This window comes from Crocodylus porosus, unplaced genomic scaffold (assembly GCF_001723895.1).
Source record: "Crocodylus porosus isolate Cpor-Errol unplaced genomic scaffold, CroPor_comp1, whole genome shotgun sequence".
NCBI classification, from domain to species: domain Eukaryota; kingdom Metazoa; phylum Chordata; order Crocodylia; family Crocodylidae; genus Crocodylus; species Crocodylus porosus.
Window position 1 is genome coordinate 18417250 of NW_017728926.1, and position 12741 is coordinate 18429990.

The following is a 12741-nucleotide window of genomic DNA, read 5'->3' on the forward strand; positions in this document are numbered from 1 at the left end:
TGTCTGTCAATTGAACACAATATTTTATTAATATTTTTACAATTTTAAAGCACTTTAGAAGCCTACCAGTACGTTAATCACTATAATAGAATAAATTCTAAGTACCTGTAAATTTTGGTATTTGATTTTGGGTTTTTTATCATGAAAATTCAGAGCTCTCCCTGCTCCCTTAGCTCACCTGCACATGGGTCCTGGCCCCATATCCTCACCTGCAGCACCCTGGGCCCTGCTGGTACCCCTCACTCCCCATCCACAGCTCCCTACCCCACCCCCAGCTGCCAGGGCTACAGGGCCAGGGACCTGGGTCTGCAGTCCCCTGCTCCCTGCAGCAGTGCCCAAGCCTCAGCTGTCTCCAGTGGGAAGTGGTGGCTGCTGCAGCACAGTAGAGTACGGAGCCCAGTTCCCCGCCCCCCACGGGTGGCATGGCTGGAGCACCACCCATGGAGCAGGGTGGATGCAGGCTGCCCACTGTGGGTTTGGGCTTCCTGCCCTGCTGCCCTCTCCATGGGGTCTCTGCAGCTCAGCAGGCAGGATCTGGCATGGCAGAGCAGAGCCAGGCGGGGAAGCTTGTTGCCACCACTGGGACCCTGATGCTGCCATGGTGAAGCACCCCCTGCCCACCTGGCAGCAGCAAAGGCCACAACTCCATGCTGCTGCCCCTGCTGCTGCCTGACGGGCAGGGAGTGCTTTGCCAACATGGTGCGGAGTTCCCAGCAGTAGCAGGGAACTTCCCTGCCTGGACCTGCTCTTGCCATGCCATGCTGAGTCCTGCCTGCTGGGCCGCAGAGGCCCCAGGTGGAGGGAAGTAGAGCAGGGAGCCTGATCCCACAGCAGGCAACCTGCCTCCATCCTGCACATGCCCCCCGTGCCCCTCCTGAGCGTATGCAAAGCAGTGGGGATCTGGCCCTGTCACCCGAACAAGCTACCTGTGGCTCCATCCTGCTTCCTGCTGGAGTCCTTTGGCTGCGCATTCCAGCCCTGGGCCCCAAGCGCCACAGCCCCAGCCCTGCCCACCTCACTCCCTCCCTACAGGGGCCTCAGTCCTGCCCCCCCTCCCCCAGCTTACCTGCAGGAGTTTCTCCCCAGGCTGCCTGGCAGCTGCGTGCATGTGTGAGCTCACATGCACGTGTTGCCTCCTGCCTGACAGCCACCTCCTATTCCCCCCAGCACATTGCAGGGTGGAACTCAGCCAGCCTGTAGAGAGCTCTTTGCAATAGTGGAAAATCCATGCATTTTTCTGTTAAAATGAAAAAAAACGTGTTTTTTGTAGTTAAAAAGGAAGATCCGCTTTTTTTCTTCCATTTTTCCATGGGAAATGGAAAACCCAGGTCCATGCTGATGAGTGCAGGTGTCTGAGACCCCTAATATAATTTAATAAATTTAGAAAATTAGCGACAAAATACAGAAATGTAATTTAAAAAACAGAATATAAAATTAATACAGTACTAAATATAGTGTCGGGTCCCAGTTTCAGTTAAATAAGAGGGATTTTTACTAGTGATCTTAATCTTGATGCACCTTGATCCTTTTCCTGTTGAAGATTGCTTTAGTGTAAAGTGGTAAGTGTCTGATGGGATATTTTGTAAAAGTGCTGGAGCCTTTGTATTGTGAGAGATTCCATATTGTATACCAACATATGGAATCGAACCTTTGCCATGTTTTGGGTGTGAATTGTGGCATCAGTGGCATAGCAAAAAAGCAAGCCAGCGAGGTTGTATGGTATATTGTTAATTCTCTCATTCCATCATGGAAGTAGATGATGTTTTGTCATACCGACATCATCACCATGTATAGCAATATACGAAGAGAATGTGGCAGATTTCTATGACGGATATTGCTGTGCATGATAAATTATATATATTGAAAGAAATATGGGCTGAATATTGTTTAATAAAGTGCTATTAGTGAATGATGAGTGTTTGGTTGTTAACATTTTATCTGTTAGGAAAATATGCTTCTTAATTCCTCCTCCTTTCTCTTCCTTATTTGTAAGACTTCTTGAAGCTTTATTTTTTTCTAGGCTTGTGCCTCCATGATACAATGTTCCTGCTCCTTTAAACCATAGTGTTACTAGACTCTGGTTTAGGTTGCCAGTTAAGAACTTTTCACTTTGCTCTTTGCAGGATTCAGTTTATACCTTTTAGGCTGATCAAACCTTTATTGAAGTTAAAGCCCTTCTGTTCACTTCAAGGACTCTTGGATTGGACCTTTGTTCCTTATGGCTTCTAGAGTAATTTAAAGATGTCTGTTATCCGTGCTTGTGCCTTTAATTAGCTCAGGGCAGAGACTAACATTTGTCTAGCAAAGAGTATGTTTATGACACTAAAGTTGAATGCTGATGCAATTTTTAAAAGTACCATAATAGAGCAAAGTTGCAAAATTAAGTATGATAGTACCTTAAGAAAGGGTGAGGAGAGAGTATACAAGAGGAGGAAATGGCAGAAACAGTGGGGGATTGAGAGATGAGAGAGAAGAACCAGGACAGAATTGATTGAAAAATTTTGAGCTGCAGGTAAGAGGTGAACGGAAGAACAAAATAGAAATGGAGGAAGGGGAAAAAAGTTACCTAAAGTGGGGGGAACTGAGACCAATTGTTTCTTAAAATTTCTGTGTTTTGTTTTACTAGGCTTTATAAACCTCATTAACCTCTACGATGACACGTGTATACAGAAGATGAATATTTCTTAAGATGAATTTCATGCTGTAACCGAGATCACAAATAAGTAAAATGATATACTTGGTATTAAAGATAATGACAACTCTTCTATTGGTATCTTGCTGTTCTGCTTTGAAAATGCTTGGTGATGATGGAAAAATAAGCTTTTTCCTTAGACTGTCTTCTGAGCTAGTACCTGACCTCAAAATAGGTATTAATTAAAAAGCTTATAGCTTTGTGGTGAGCATCTATAATGAACCTGTTGTTACAGTCTTGTCTCTATGGCTCTCCTTTATAAATCAAATCCTGTGTTTGCTGTTTTTAGTGATGGAGCTATTGTATCTTGTGTGGTGTTGCATATCCAGGCTGGTAGCTTTGTGGTAGAAGTTTGGTAAGATCAAAAATGTTATCTATGAAAGTTAATTTCTAGAAGCAGTTTAGATGTGTCTGGAGCTAAGTGTACTAATCAAAATGAATGCACCAGTTTCATTGGGGCACTTAGATGTTTGCATTAACCTTTTTTTCCATCATGTTATTGACATATGTAATACAATGAAGATAGCATTGATTGTTCCAGACCCCATATAATGAAAGTTATGAAATAATGTGCTACTTACCTAAGAGAGCATCTCATACTTGACATTCAAGTATTCTGTGGTGTAAGATTAATTTTAGTAAACAGTGATTTTTTTTTTTTGTAGCAGAACATTTAAAAACACTACCTGTTTCTGTTTTGTTTGATGAGTGCTATTTGAGCCTGAAAGACATTCTGAAGTGTAGGTCCTTTTGAGAACTAACCACTATTATTGATCACAAATGAATTATTTGCATTTTGCATAATGCCATCTATTAGGGCCCCACTGTGCTGGGTACTTTGCAAACTGTAGATCTTGAGGCTCACCCATCTGACTTAAGGACAAAACCATCTTCTCTCGTATTGTAGTACCTGTAATATTGTAGGAGATGTTTCTGTGTAGTAGGTGTGCACCAATATATCAGTTGGCTGTTGGATCGGCACGGATAAAAGGAGAAATGACATTAGTGGCTATCAGCCTTTTTGGTCATTATAGCTGATGATTACAGCTGTGTGTCTGAAGCACCCTGGTGAGTGTAGTCTGGTCCCCGTGCCCTGCTGCCAGCCTAAGCCTGCAGCAGACTACAGGTCCTGGCGAGTGGTGGGAGGGGGTGCTGGGGAACGGTCACAGGACACGGCACTCAGCAGTAAAGGGACTGTTATCTGCTGCTGCCATGGCAGCACCACCACATGCGCAGCCAGGGCCCGAGTGCCAGGGCTGCTGCAGAGACATTAGTCTGCACATGGGTGGGGTAAGGCATCACATGAGGGACATTCGTCTTTGCCGGGCACCAGGCACCTTTGCAGAAGTGGCTTCTCCGTGGCGGCTGTGAGAGCTTGGCTGCACGGGGCCCAGTGGCATGCCTGGGGCTCCGAATGCACTTGGCGCCACTGTTTGTGTGAAGGTGCACCCTGCCTGCTGGGGATGCCAGCATGGGCTGCGCAGGGAGCAGGGTAGGAGCCCTGGGTGAGGGGGTGACTTGCATAGGAATTAAGGCAGTCACTGCTGTCCTTATGAAGGGCTAGAGCAGGCAGGAGGCATGTGTGCGATAAATGCAAAACACAAAAAAAGGTTTGTTCATGTCAGTAGTTTAAAATGCCTTGCACTATTACTAAATATTGGTTATTGAATCAGCATTGGCCAATATAGTTGTTTAATCATTGGCTATTGGTATCAGACAAGAAAATTTTTATTGGTGTACCTCTGCTGTGTAGCCTTTATGAAATAGGGTAAAAATAATAGTTTTGATCTTTAATTAAGTGTTACAACAGAAGGTATGGGTATTAGCCACTAGTTTAATTCTGAAAGTGAAGTATCCCAGTTATTTAATTGCCTTAAAGAAAAATTAAAGCAGGTTTTTTCAAACCTTTCTATTCTATTCTATTCATCCTGTGCTACATGAAGACTACATGACATCTGTGCTCTGCCCTTCTACTTCAGCATGCTCCTGGGCCTTTCTCGCAATCACTAGAATTTACTTTTCTGTTTCCATTGTCTCTCATGCTGTTGCTCTTGTTTAAAATTCTTGACTCTTTAATTCTCAGTTGTTGGGTCTCCCAGGATACTTTTGGATAGACTGGGGCAGCAGAGGAGGGTGAGGATGACAAATCGTTGTGTCTCAAGAGCCAAATCCAGTTTTTACACAAGGGCTAAACTTAGGCCCAGGAGTGACCAAGTCATGGTGCTTTGTAAGATATTGAGACAAAGCTGATAATTTCAGTGTTATTTTATACGAAGCTCTTATCTTTACTGAGTTTTAGCTGTACTTGCTGCTGAAAACCAGCTGGTTTGGCTATACCAGGTGAACAGACACAAACTACATTTTCTGCAAGGTCTAAATAAGAAGTGGGGTAGCCTATGCTTTGCAAAGAGGTTGAGTTGGTGTTATTAGCCCAGACACATTGGGTGGTGGTTATAAGATTTGACCAAAGGTGAATTTAAATTATTCTGATGCATCACTGCTAAATACAGCTGAAATGTTTTCTTGGGCTGGACCTCAGTTAAACAGTAAGGGAAGGCCTTCTGGGAAAGGTTATTTAGAAGTGAGTACAGAAGAAAAGCATAACATGCCATTAACTCCTCACGGCTAAGGGAGAAACCTTGGGGTGGATATAACTGCAGTAGGCTTGGGAGCAGCGAAGTAAACATTGCAGTCTGACTATTGTGTGCCAGCTTCTTTGAGAAAATGCCCTTTAAAAAAGTCTTGAGGGTACGTTATAAGCTGATATGGTGTGAAACCTTACTAAAGAAGGTAATTGGTAGCCCCATTCAATAACTCATTCAAGTGTGAAAATCAGACTCGGTGCTCTTATTGCTAGCAAAAACTGTGACTATTTTCAGTAGAGTTTCTGGGCTACAGGGTATATCAGAGGAAAGAATGTCATAGCTGAGGGAGGGAAAGGGGGAATGTAAATGGAAGAAAAGAAAGAACTGGAAAGCTACAGCTCTACAACATCTCTTGCAATGTTAGAGGGGCTGCAGGATGGTTGTTGGAACACATATTATTTTTTATTATTCATAACACAGTGATAGGGCAGCACAGCAGTTGAAGACGCACAACCCAAAAAGCCTTGATCATGCCTGAATGCATCTGGCACTTCCTGGATGAGAAGAGCTTCAAGTGACAGGAATGCAAGCGGCCTTTGCTTATCTGCTTGAAACGGGGGAAGGTGGGAATAATTCATAGACAGCAGAGGATTGTCTGTGCAACTGCTGCACTCTGTGGTATGTGTGGATGTGTGTTATGTGGCCTTCAATACAATCAAGGTTTGACAGAGTTTATTGAATAATATGCCACTCCAATGTTGATATTTTAGTCTTGGTGCACATGCCTTGTCCTTTGATCTGTTGTCTTCCACTTGACCCCAAATCTGAAAATCTACTGCTAGAATCAAAGCTAGCAAGAATATGGCTGAATAATGCAGGGAAGTTCAATGTCAGACTTGTTGTCTTACTTTCATGTTAATTGCTCATGACTGATTATCCTCTTATTTATGCTGCCTCCCCCATTTTCTTGTTTTTTTTTTCTTTCCCTCTTATTCCCTTTGCTTAATCATACCAATAACTTTATGATCACTTTTTCTACTTAGTATTACCCACCCCTCTGTTTTCCTGTCTTGCCTCCCTTTTCTCAGTTTGGAAGGCATGCAGAAGGTTTAGATTTGAACAGTGAGGAAATGGATGGTATATGAGGGCTTAAACATCCCCGTGTAGATTAGAAATTCAGCTTTCTTGTTGTTACTAATTATCCTCTTTGGCCTCCAATTTTGAGCAAAGCAAACTTGATTTGGTCACCTTGACAAATAAAAAAGGCAGCAGTCCGGGTATCTTACTAAAGATTCCTGAATTTACGTCTCGGGGAGCAATGGGTGACTTTTATTTTTCAGATAATGTGACCGGAACTGTTGCATTCCATCAGCACCACTTCTGAACTGGTTGTCCTAAGTTTCATTCAGAAGTTATTTTGAACGAGGTGGAAGTGAAGTGAAAGTGATTATATGAAGCCTTGTTCATAGACTCGTAGAGCAGTAGTGCTGGGAGAAGCATCAGGAGGTTGTATCCAGTCCAGCCACCCCCCTACCCTCCCTAGCACCTTTCCTGCCTCCCCTGCTTAAGGCAGGATCGACCCTGACTAAACCATCGCACTAAAGTGTTGGACATATCTGCATTTAAAAACATCCAAGGATAGAGATTTCACAACCTCTCCGGGTAGTCTGTTCCAATACTTACCACATTTATAGTGAAAAAGTTCTTCCTAATATCCAGTCTAAATTCTCCTTGCTGCAATCTGAGACTTTTCTCCTTATCCAGTTCCCACAGAGAACAGTTTGTATCCGTCCTCTTTATAATGACTGTTCAGATATTTGAAGGCTGTTATCAAATCTTCCCTCACCCTTCTCTTCTCTAGACTAAATAATCACAGTTCATTCTAACTTTCCTCATGAATCTTGTTCTTGATCACTTTTCTTGTTCTTCTTCAAACTCTTTCCAATTTGCCCATGTCTGTCTTGAAGTGCAGGGCCCCGAAGTGGCCACTGTACTCCAGATTAGGCTTCACCAGTGCTGAAGAGAGGCTGTTTTTGTTTCCTGTACTTTTATTGCTCTGAATGAAAGTCTGTAATGACAGTTGGACCTTATTCCCTTTTCCATGTTTCCATTGCTTTGCTGCTGCGCTTAACATGAGTTGGGCAATGACGGAAGCAGTCTGTAGGATTTATAGCCTTTATACCTAGCCAGACTTTTTACTGCATAAAGAATTGTGCTGATGTGTGGGTAGGGCTGTTCATCTTGCAGCGGTTCTTTGCTTCTGTATGCCAAAATTGGTTTTCTAATGGTTCAAGCACAGTCATTTGCATAGGTCAGAAATAGGATGTTGAAGGCCTTTCCCTAAATTACAGCAGTGTTCGTGAAAGTTGATACAAAGCCATGTCTTCAAAAGCGCAGTGGTGAGGTTATCATGTGGAAAATCCTCACTGTAATGGCAGGCTTCTTTTTCTAGGGTAGATACACTCTTGGGGAGAAAAAATATTGTTTGATCAGTTCTGATCTTAAATCCTGTTGCATGCTGTCATCATTGTTAAGCAAATATCACAGGCTGTTGCAAAGCAAGAAAACCAAATAAATTCTAACAGTTGAAAATATTCTTGGGCATTTCAGATTGTACTCCGAAGGTGCACAGATTGGGCCTTTGCAGGTCCTGCTTACTGTTACAGTTGAAACCTGCTATCAAAACTGAGTTTAAACTATGTCATTACTAGGTAGCATGGATTCCCCACTTACAGATGGGAACCTTATAGTTGGGACATCATCTTAGTCAAGCTGTAGAGTATGCTATTCTCCTGAGGTATGACTGTCCTATACTGGTCTCAGTGCAGTTTTGAAACTGATTTCAGCATTGATTATGCTCTGTGTCCTCTTCAAAATCTACACTGCTTAAATACTTGGGTAAACAATTAGAGCTAGATTATATTTCTTACTACGCTGTCATCTAGTACCAGCTTTGCAGGCAAGATCAAATTCCATTAGAATGTGACTGGATCATTAGAGCATTTAAAACTGATGCCTAAGCATAGTAAATGTTATAATACAGTTTGAACCATTTGATCAACCCCTGGTCAAAGAAACAGTATTGACATAAACTCTTTTAAACAGGGTTGTTGCTACTGCAGTGTTAAGAGTAGTGTGGGGAAAACCATTAGTGCAGCTGCTTCAAACTGGAGAGGAAGACTGCATTTGTAGGTAGGAGTTGTAGGTAGAAGAAGAAAACTCAGGCATGGAGAACCAAGCGGCTTTCATGTGAGAGAGACAGGGAGTGAGCAACCTTGCACTAGAACCAGAACTATACATCATGGTACACGGAGACCTCTTTTAATAAATCCAAGGTGTCCAGAATGGCTAGAAGTTGCTGCCCTGTTTATCTGGGATATACAGTACTGAAAACTTTTTGGATAAAGGGCATAAGTTAATCCTCATCACATTGTTTCATACGAGTGGAAATTGGTGTTTTCTGTACAGAAGTTTTTCTTTTCAGAACAGCCAAGTTAGAGGTGGGAGTGGTAGGGTAAAAGTTACTTTGGTGGGCTTAGTTAAATATCTCCCAAGTTAACTTAGAGATTTTTGGGAACGTATTGATTTGAGACTTTGCTGAGTTTTGATTACATCATCTGGAAACTTTTCAAGTAATTGAGAACTGACTTAAACTAAATTTCTATTCTATTTTTGGAATTTGGATTCTAACTGTAGGTTGTAAGTGTTTTTCTTGTTTTATCAGTCTCTCCTCTAAAACGCTGGAGTACTGTTCAAAAGATGACTACATGTTCCTATCCCCTTGAAGGATCTGCAGTGAACACTACAGCTCTAAACCACCCTAGCAAGCCATTTGGTGACACGATTACAATAAATTGATTAATGTAGATTTGGAGAGTTTGGCTCTGATCCTGCAAATGCTTCTCTATAGACTTAACATTGTGTGAGGGAGTTATTTAAGTTGTTGGAGCAACTTGTGTATGAAATTCAGCAGTTGCTTTGGTGTTTTCAAAATGCAGATCTTTAAAGTACTTCCTCTTTCTTGAATGTCGGTGGTCTCTTTCATGTATCTCCATGGGCTAGATAAGGGGTGTGGAGCCAAGTCTGTGGATCAGATTGGTCCCACAGACTAGTCCCACATGCTGGAACCAGCCCTTGGGGCCGGGCTGGTGCAGGTATGGTATGCAACGCACTCGCAGGACTAGCCACACATGCTGCTTTCAGCATGCATTGGCTCCAGCCCCAAGTGCCATGGGGTCATGCTGCATATGGCACCTGTGCTAGACTGCCCCTATTGCTCCAGTTCAGGCACACAGGACTGGTCTATGGGCCCAATGCAGACTGGCTCCAGATTCAGCATGGATGGTCATTCTGGTGCAGGTGCTGCTTGCTGTGCGTGTCCCAAATGTGTCACAGGTCCTGCATGCTTGCCTGCAGTGAAGGGTAGCTCCTGCCTGGTGTGGCACAGTGTGGACTGGGGTACACTTGATCCAGCATCGACAGCCTGTCTGTGGGCCCAGTCTGGACTGATCATGGATCCAGTGTGGGTGACATATGCAGCGCACACTCCAAGCTGGCCTCACACCAGATGGGTTTTACAGCATGCAGGGCCGGAGCCAGCGCACGTTGAAAGTGACAAGCAGCATTGCAGGCTGGAGGATAAGGCTCTGCAGGCTATATCTTTGACTCCCCTGTTGAAGGGGAAGTATTGTCCACAAGAAAAACTTTCACTCGCGCAGCGTGGAACAAAACCCTGGGGATTTTCTCAACCTCCAGTTCAATATATTTTATTTATATAGTATAAAAAATAGATTGGGGAATGCAAGCTGATCAGCTATGCTTGATTGCGGAGTGATTGAGTAACTCATGAAATAGTTTTGGGTTTTTTTTGGATGAAATGCATTAACTGCTTAATGATTACAGTGACACCACGCAACAGAAATTTTATGTTTAAGTGGGTACATAGAACACTAAAATCTTCAATTTAACTCCCTCTAAGAAACAGATGGGGGGTGTGAATTTTATTTTATTTTTTTATAGTCAATAACAGAAGCTTTTAGCTGCATGAATAGGTTTTCTCAGTTTTGCTGTAATAATGAACTCCCCACCTTAGTTTTACAAAGCGGTGGGATTAAGATGTTCCATTTAAAGTCCTTTTTGTCCAAGAACAAAAAAAGGATTTATTTTCTTGCTGTCTTCCATATTCATGTGGTGACACCAGAGTCACAGAAGAGATCCTGCTTCAGGCACTATGTTTTCCCACAGTTTTTAAAGTCTGTTTTAATTTGCTCTGTTCATCTTTCTCTCTTGGGGTAGGTTTGGCAGGCCACTAAATGACAGTAGTAACATGGCATAGACATTCACTTGACACACATCCTTTGTTACGCTCTTTCACGTCTTGCCAACCCTTCGGTATTATGGGTAGAAGCGAGAAATGTTATCGTTCATTTAGCACTGCTTTATCACTGTAGAAATGGAATTATCATGGCTTGTCTGCCACAGTAAATTTACCAGCATGTGATGTTTTCTGCTTGCCTTGGGTTTGCTGTTAGCAGTAAATGTGCTCTTTAGCATAAGAATTTTTTTGGGGGGTTGGGGGGGGGTTGGTGGCTCTTGATAGTAAATAATTGTATCATTTGGGTTTTTGGTCCGTTACTTGTTTGTGATTTTAAATCTGTTCTTTGAGTTTGCTGGTTTATAAAATAGGTCTCGCAGTTTGTATTTCCTTTGGCGTGATACATGGAGAAAAAATGAACAATCTGCCCATTGTGGTACTAAATTTTAGTAATTTAGAAATGATGCTAGAAATTTAAGTGAGATATTGAAGAAATGTGTTTTGCTTTCATCTGTGGTGTTATTAACAGCTTGAGTGGTACCATTTAAAAAAATCTTATTTTCCTCCTTTGTGTTTGCTCTCTGCTCCCAGACTCTGACAAGACACTTCATTGCTTTATTTGCTTTCCTAGCCAGGTGTTAGGACAGCAGCTGTCTCCTTGTAGAGACTTAATGCTGGAGTGTTTCGGTTACAGACACTATAGGGTAACACACTCCTTTTTTAAAAAAAAGCTTTTAATGAAACACTTTTAAAATGCAAACATTTATCATAGTCTTGAATGTTATGAACTTGGGGTAAAGTTTATGCTGATGTCTTTTTTGGAGGAATGTGGTTTGTTGCATCAGATGCTAAAATGAAGGGAAGTGTTGCAAGTTTTTGAAACTACTGTGCAGCAAAAAGTGAAACGTGTGTTTGTCCTGTGAGTGGGATAAACAAATTGTCTTGTAAAGATGGTCTTCAAAGTTAGTAAAGTATGCCCTGGAAACTTAAAAAAAAACGGCCATGAAAGACGAGGAAATTGCATATTGGCATTCTTACATAATGTTAGTTTCCCTTCATATCAAGGATACTAGTATTGCCATCCAGCAGGGGTTATATCCATGTTGTTTTGAAAGGGAGTTCATCAAGTGTCTGTTGTAACAGGGTGTTTTTATTTTCCTTTGTGCAGATTCGTCGAAGGCGCCTTGCTCGGCTTGCAGGTGGGCCATCTTCCCAGCCCACCACTCCGCTTACGTCCCCACAAAGAGAGAACCCACCAGGACCACCTGTAGCTGCGCCAGCCCCGGGTCCATCCCACAATCTTGGTCTAAATGTCCATAGCATGACCCCAGCTACCTCTCCAATTGGCGCATCAGGTAGGCAGCAACCTAAGCAGCAAAGAGAACATTTTCTGGGTTATTTCTGGTATTGTTTGAAAATGGGTTGGGGGAAGAGAGATTTTATAGTGCGCATATTTCTATATTTTCTGGTAAACTGTATGACATGGTTTAAGTGAATTATGTTACTTTAGTTTCTTATCTGCAGTGAAGAAATCATTCTGTAAGGATTTTTTTTCAGGGTAGGGCAAGGGCAATCACAGATGCTGTGCAAATACTTTTTACTGCAAATAAAAGCCTGATGCAGAGTGAAGTGTGCAGTGCAGATGGTATTGAGAACGCTTACATCTTCAGAATAATTTGAAGAATGAAGATAATCTAACAGACAGAAAAAACGCTCCTCAGCTTTGCAATGCATTTTTTATTGATTGGCCTCTTGATGGACTTCAACAGTCAGTCTCTAAATCCATTTTTGTTTCAAGTCTCCCATTACTGGTGTATTGGTGCATTTGAGTGCTGTATGTGCTGTGCTTGGGTATTATTTGCAAAAGAAGAATGAAACAAAGAATAAATGTTCTTCCAGAATTTCTGGAGGGTAAAGATAGCTTCACCTTCTGTCTGCCCATACTCCACTCAGGGCAGAGTACTTATCAGAAGCAGTTCCTGAGAAAAGCTCACTGCTGTTGGAATTTAACGCTGAACATTGGCCTTATGATTAAGGGAAGTGACACAGAAACCAAGGTAATTTTAACCTGTTAGCTAATGAACTCAGTGTTTATGGTGCAGAGTTCACCTTGCATGTTTGCTTGGAGAGAAGCCTATGCAGTATTAGTT

At 42.4% G+C, this 12741-nt stretch overlaps 1 protein-coding gene across 2 annotated transcripts in view; it reads left to right on the forward strand.

Moving 5' to 3' along the window:
* Window positions 1-12741, forward strand: part of UBE4B (ubiquitination factor E4B) — a 72744-nt gene that overhangs the window by 7132 nt on the left and 52871 nt on the right. For both annotated transcript variants that reach the window (XM_019541655.1, XM_019541654.1), the window contains exon 3: window positions 11760-11946. In XM_019541655.1, coding sequence (XP_019397200.1) covers window positions 11760-11946 — 187 coding nt within the window. The remainder of the gene's footprint in view (window positions 1-11759; window positions 11947-12741) is intronic.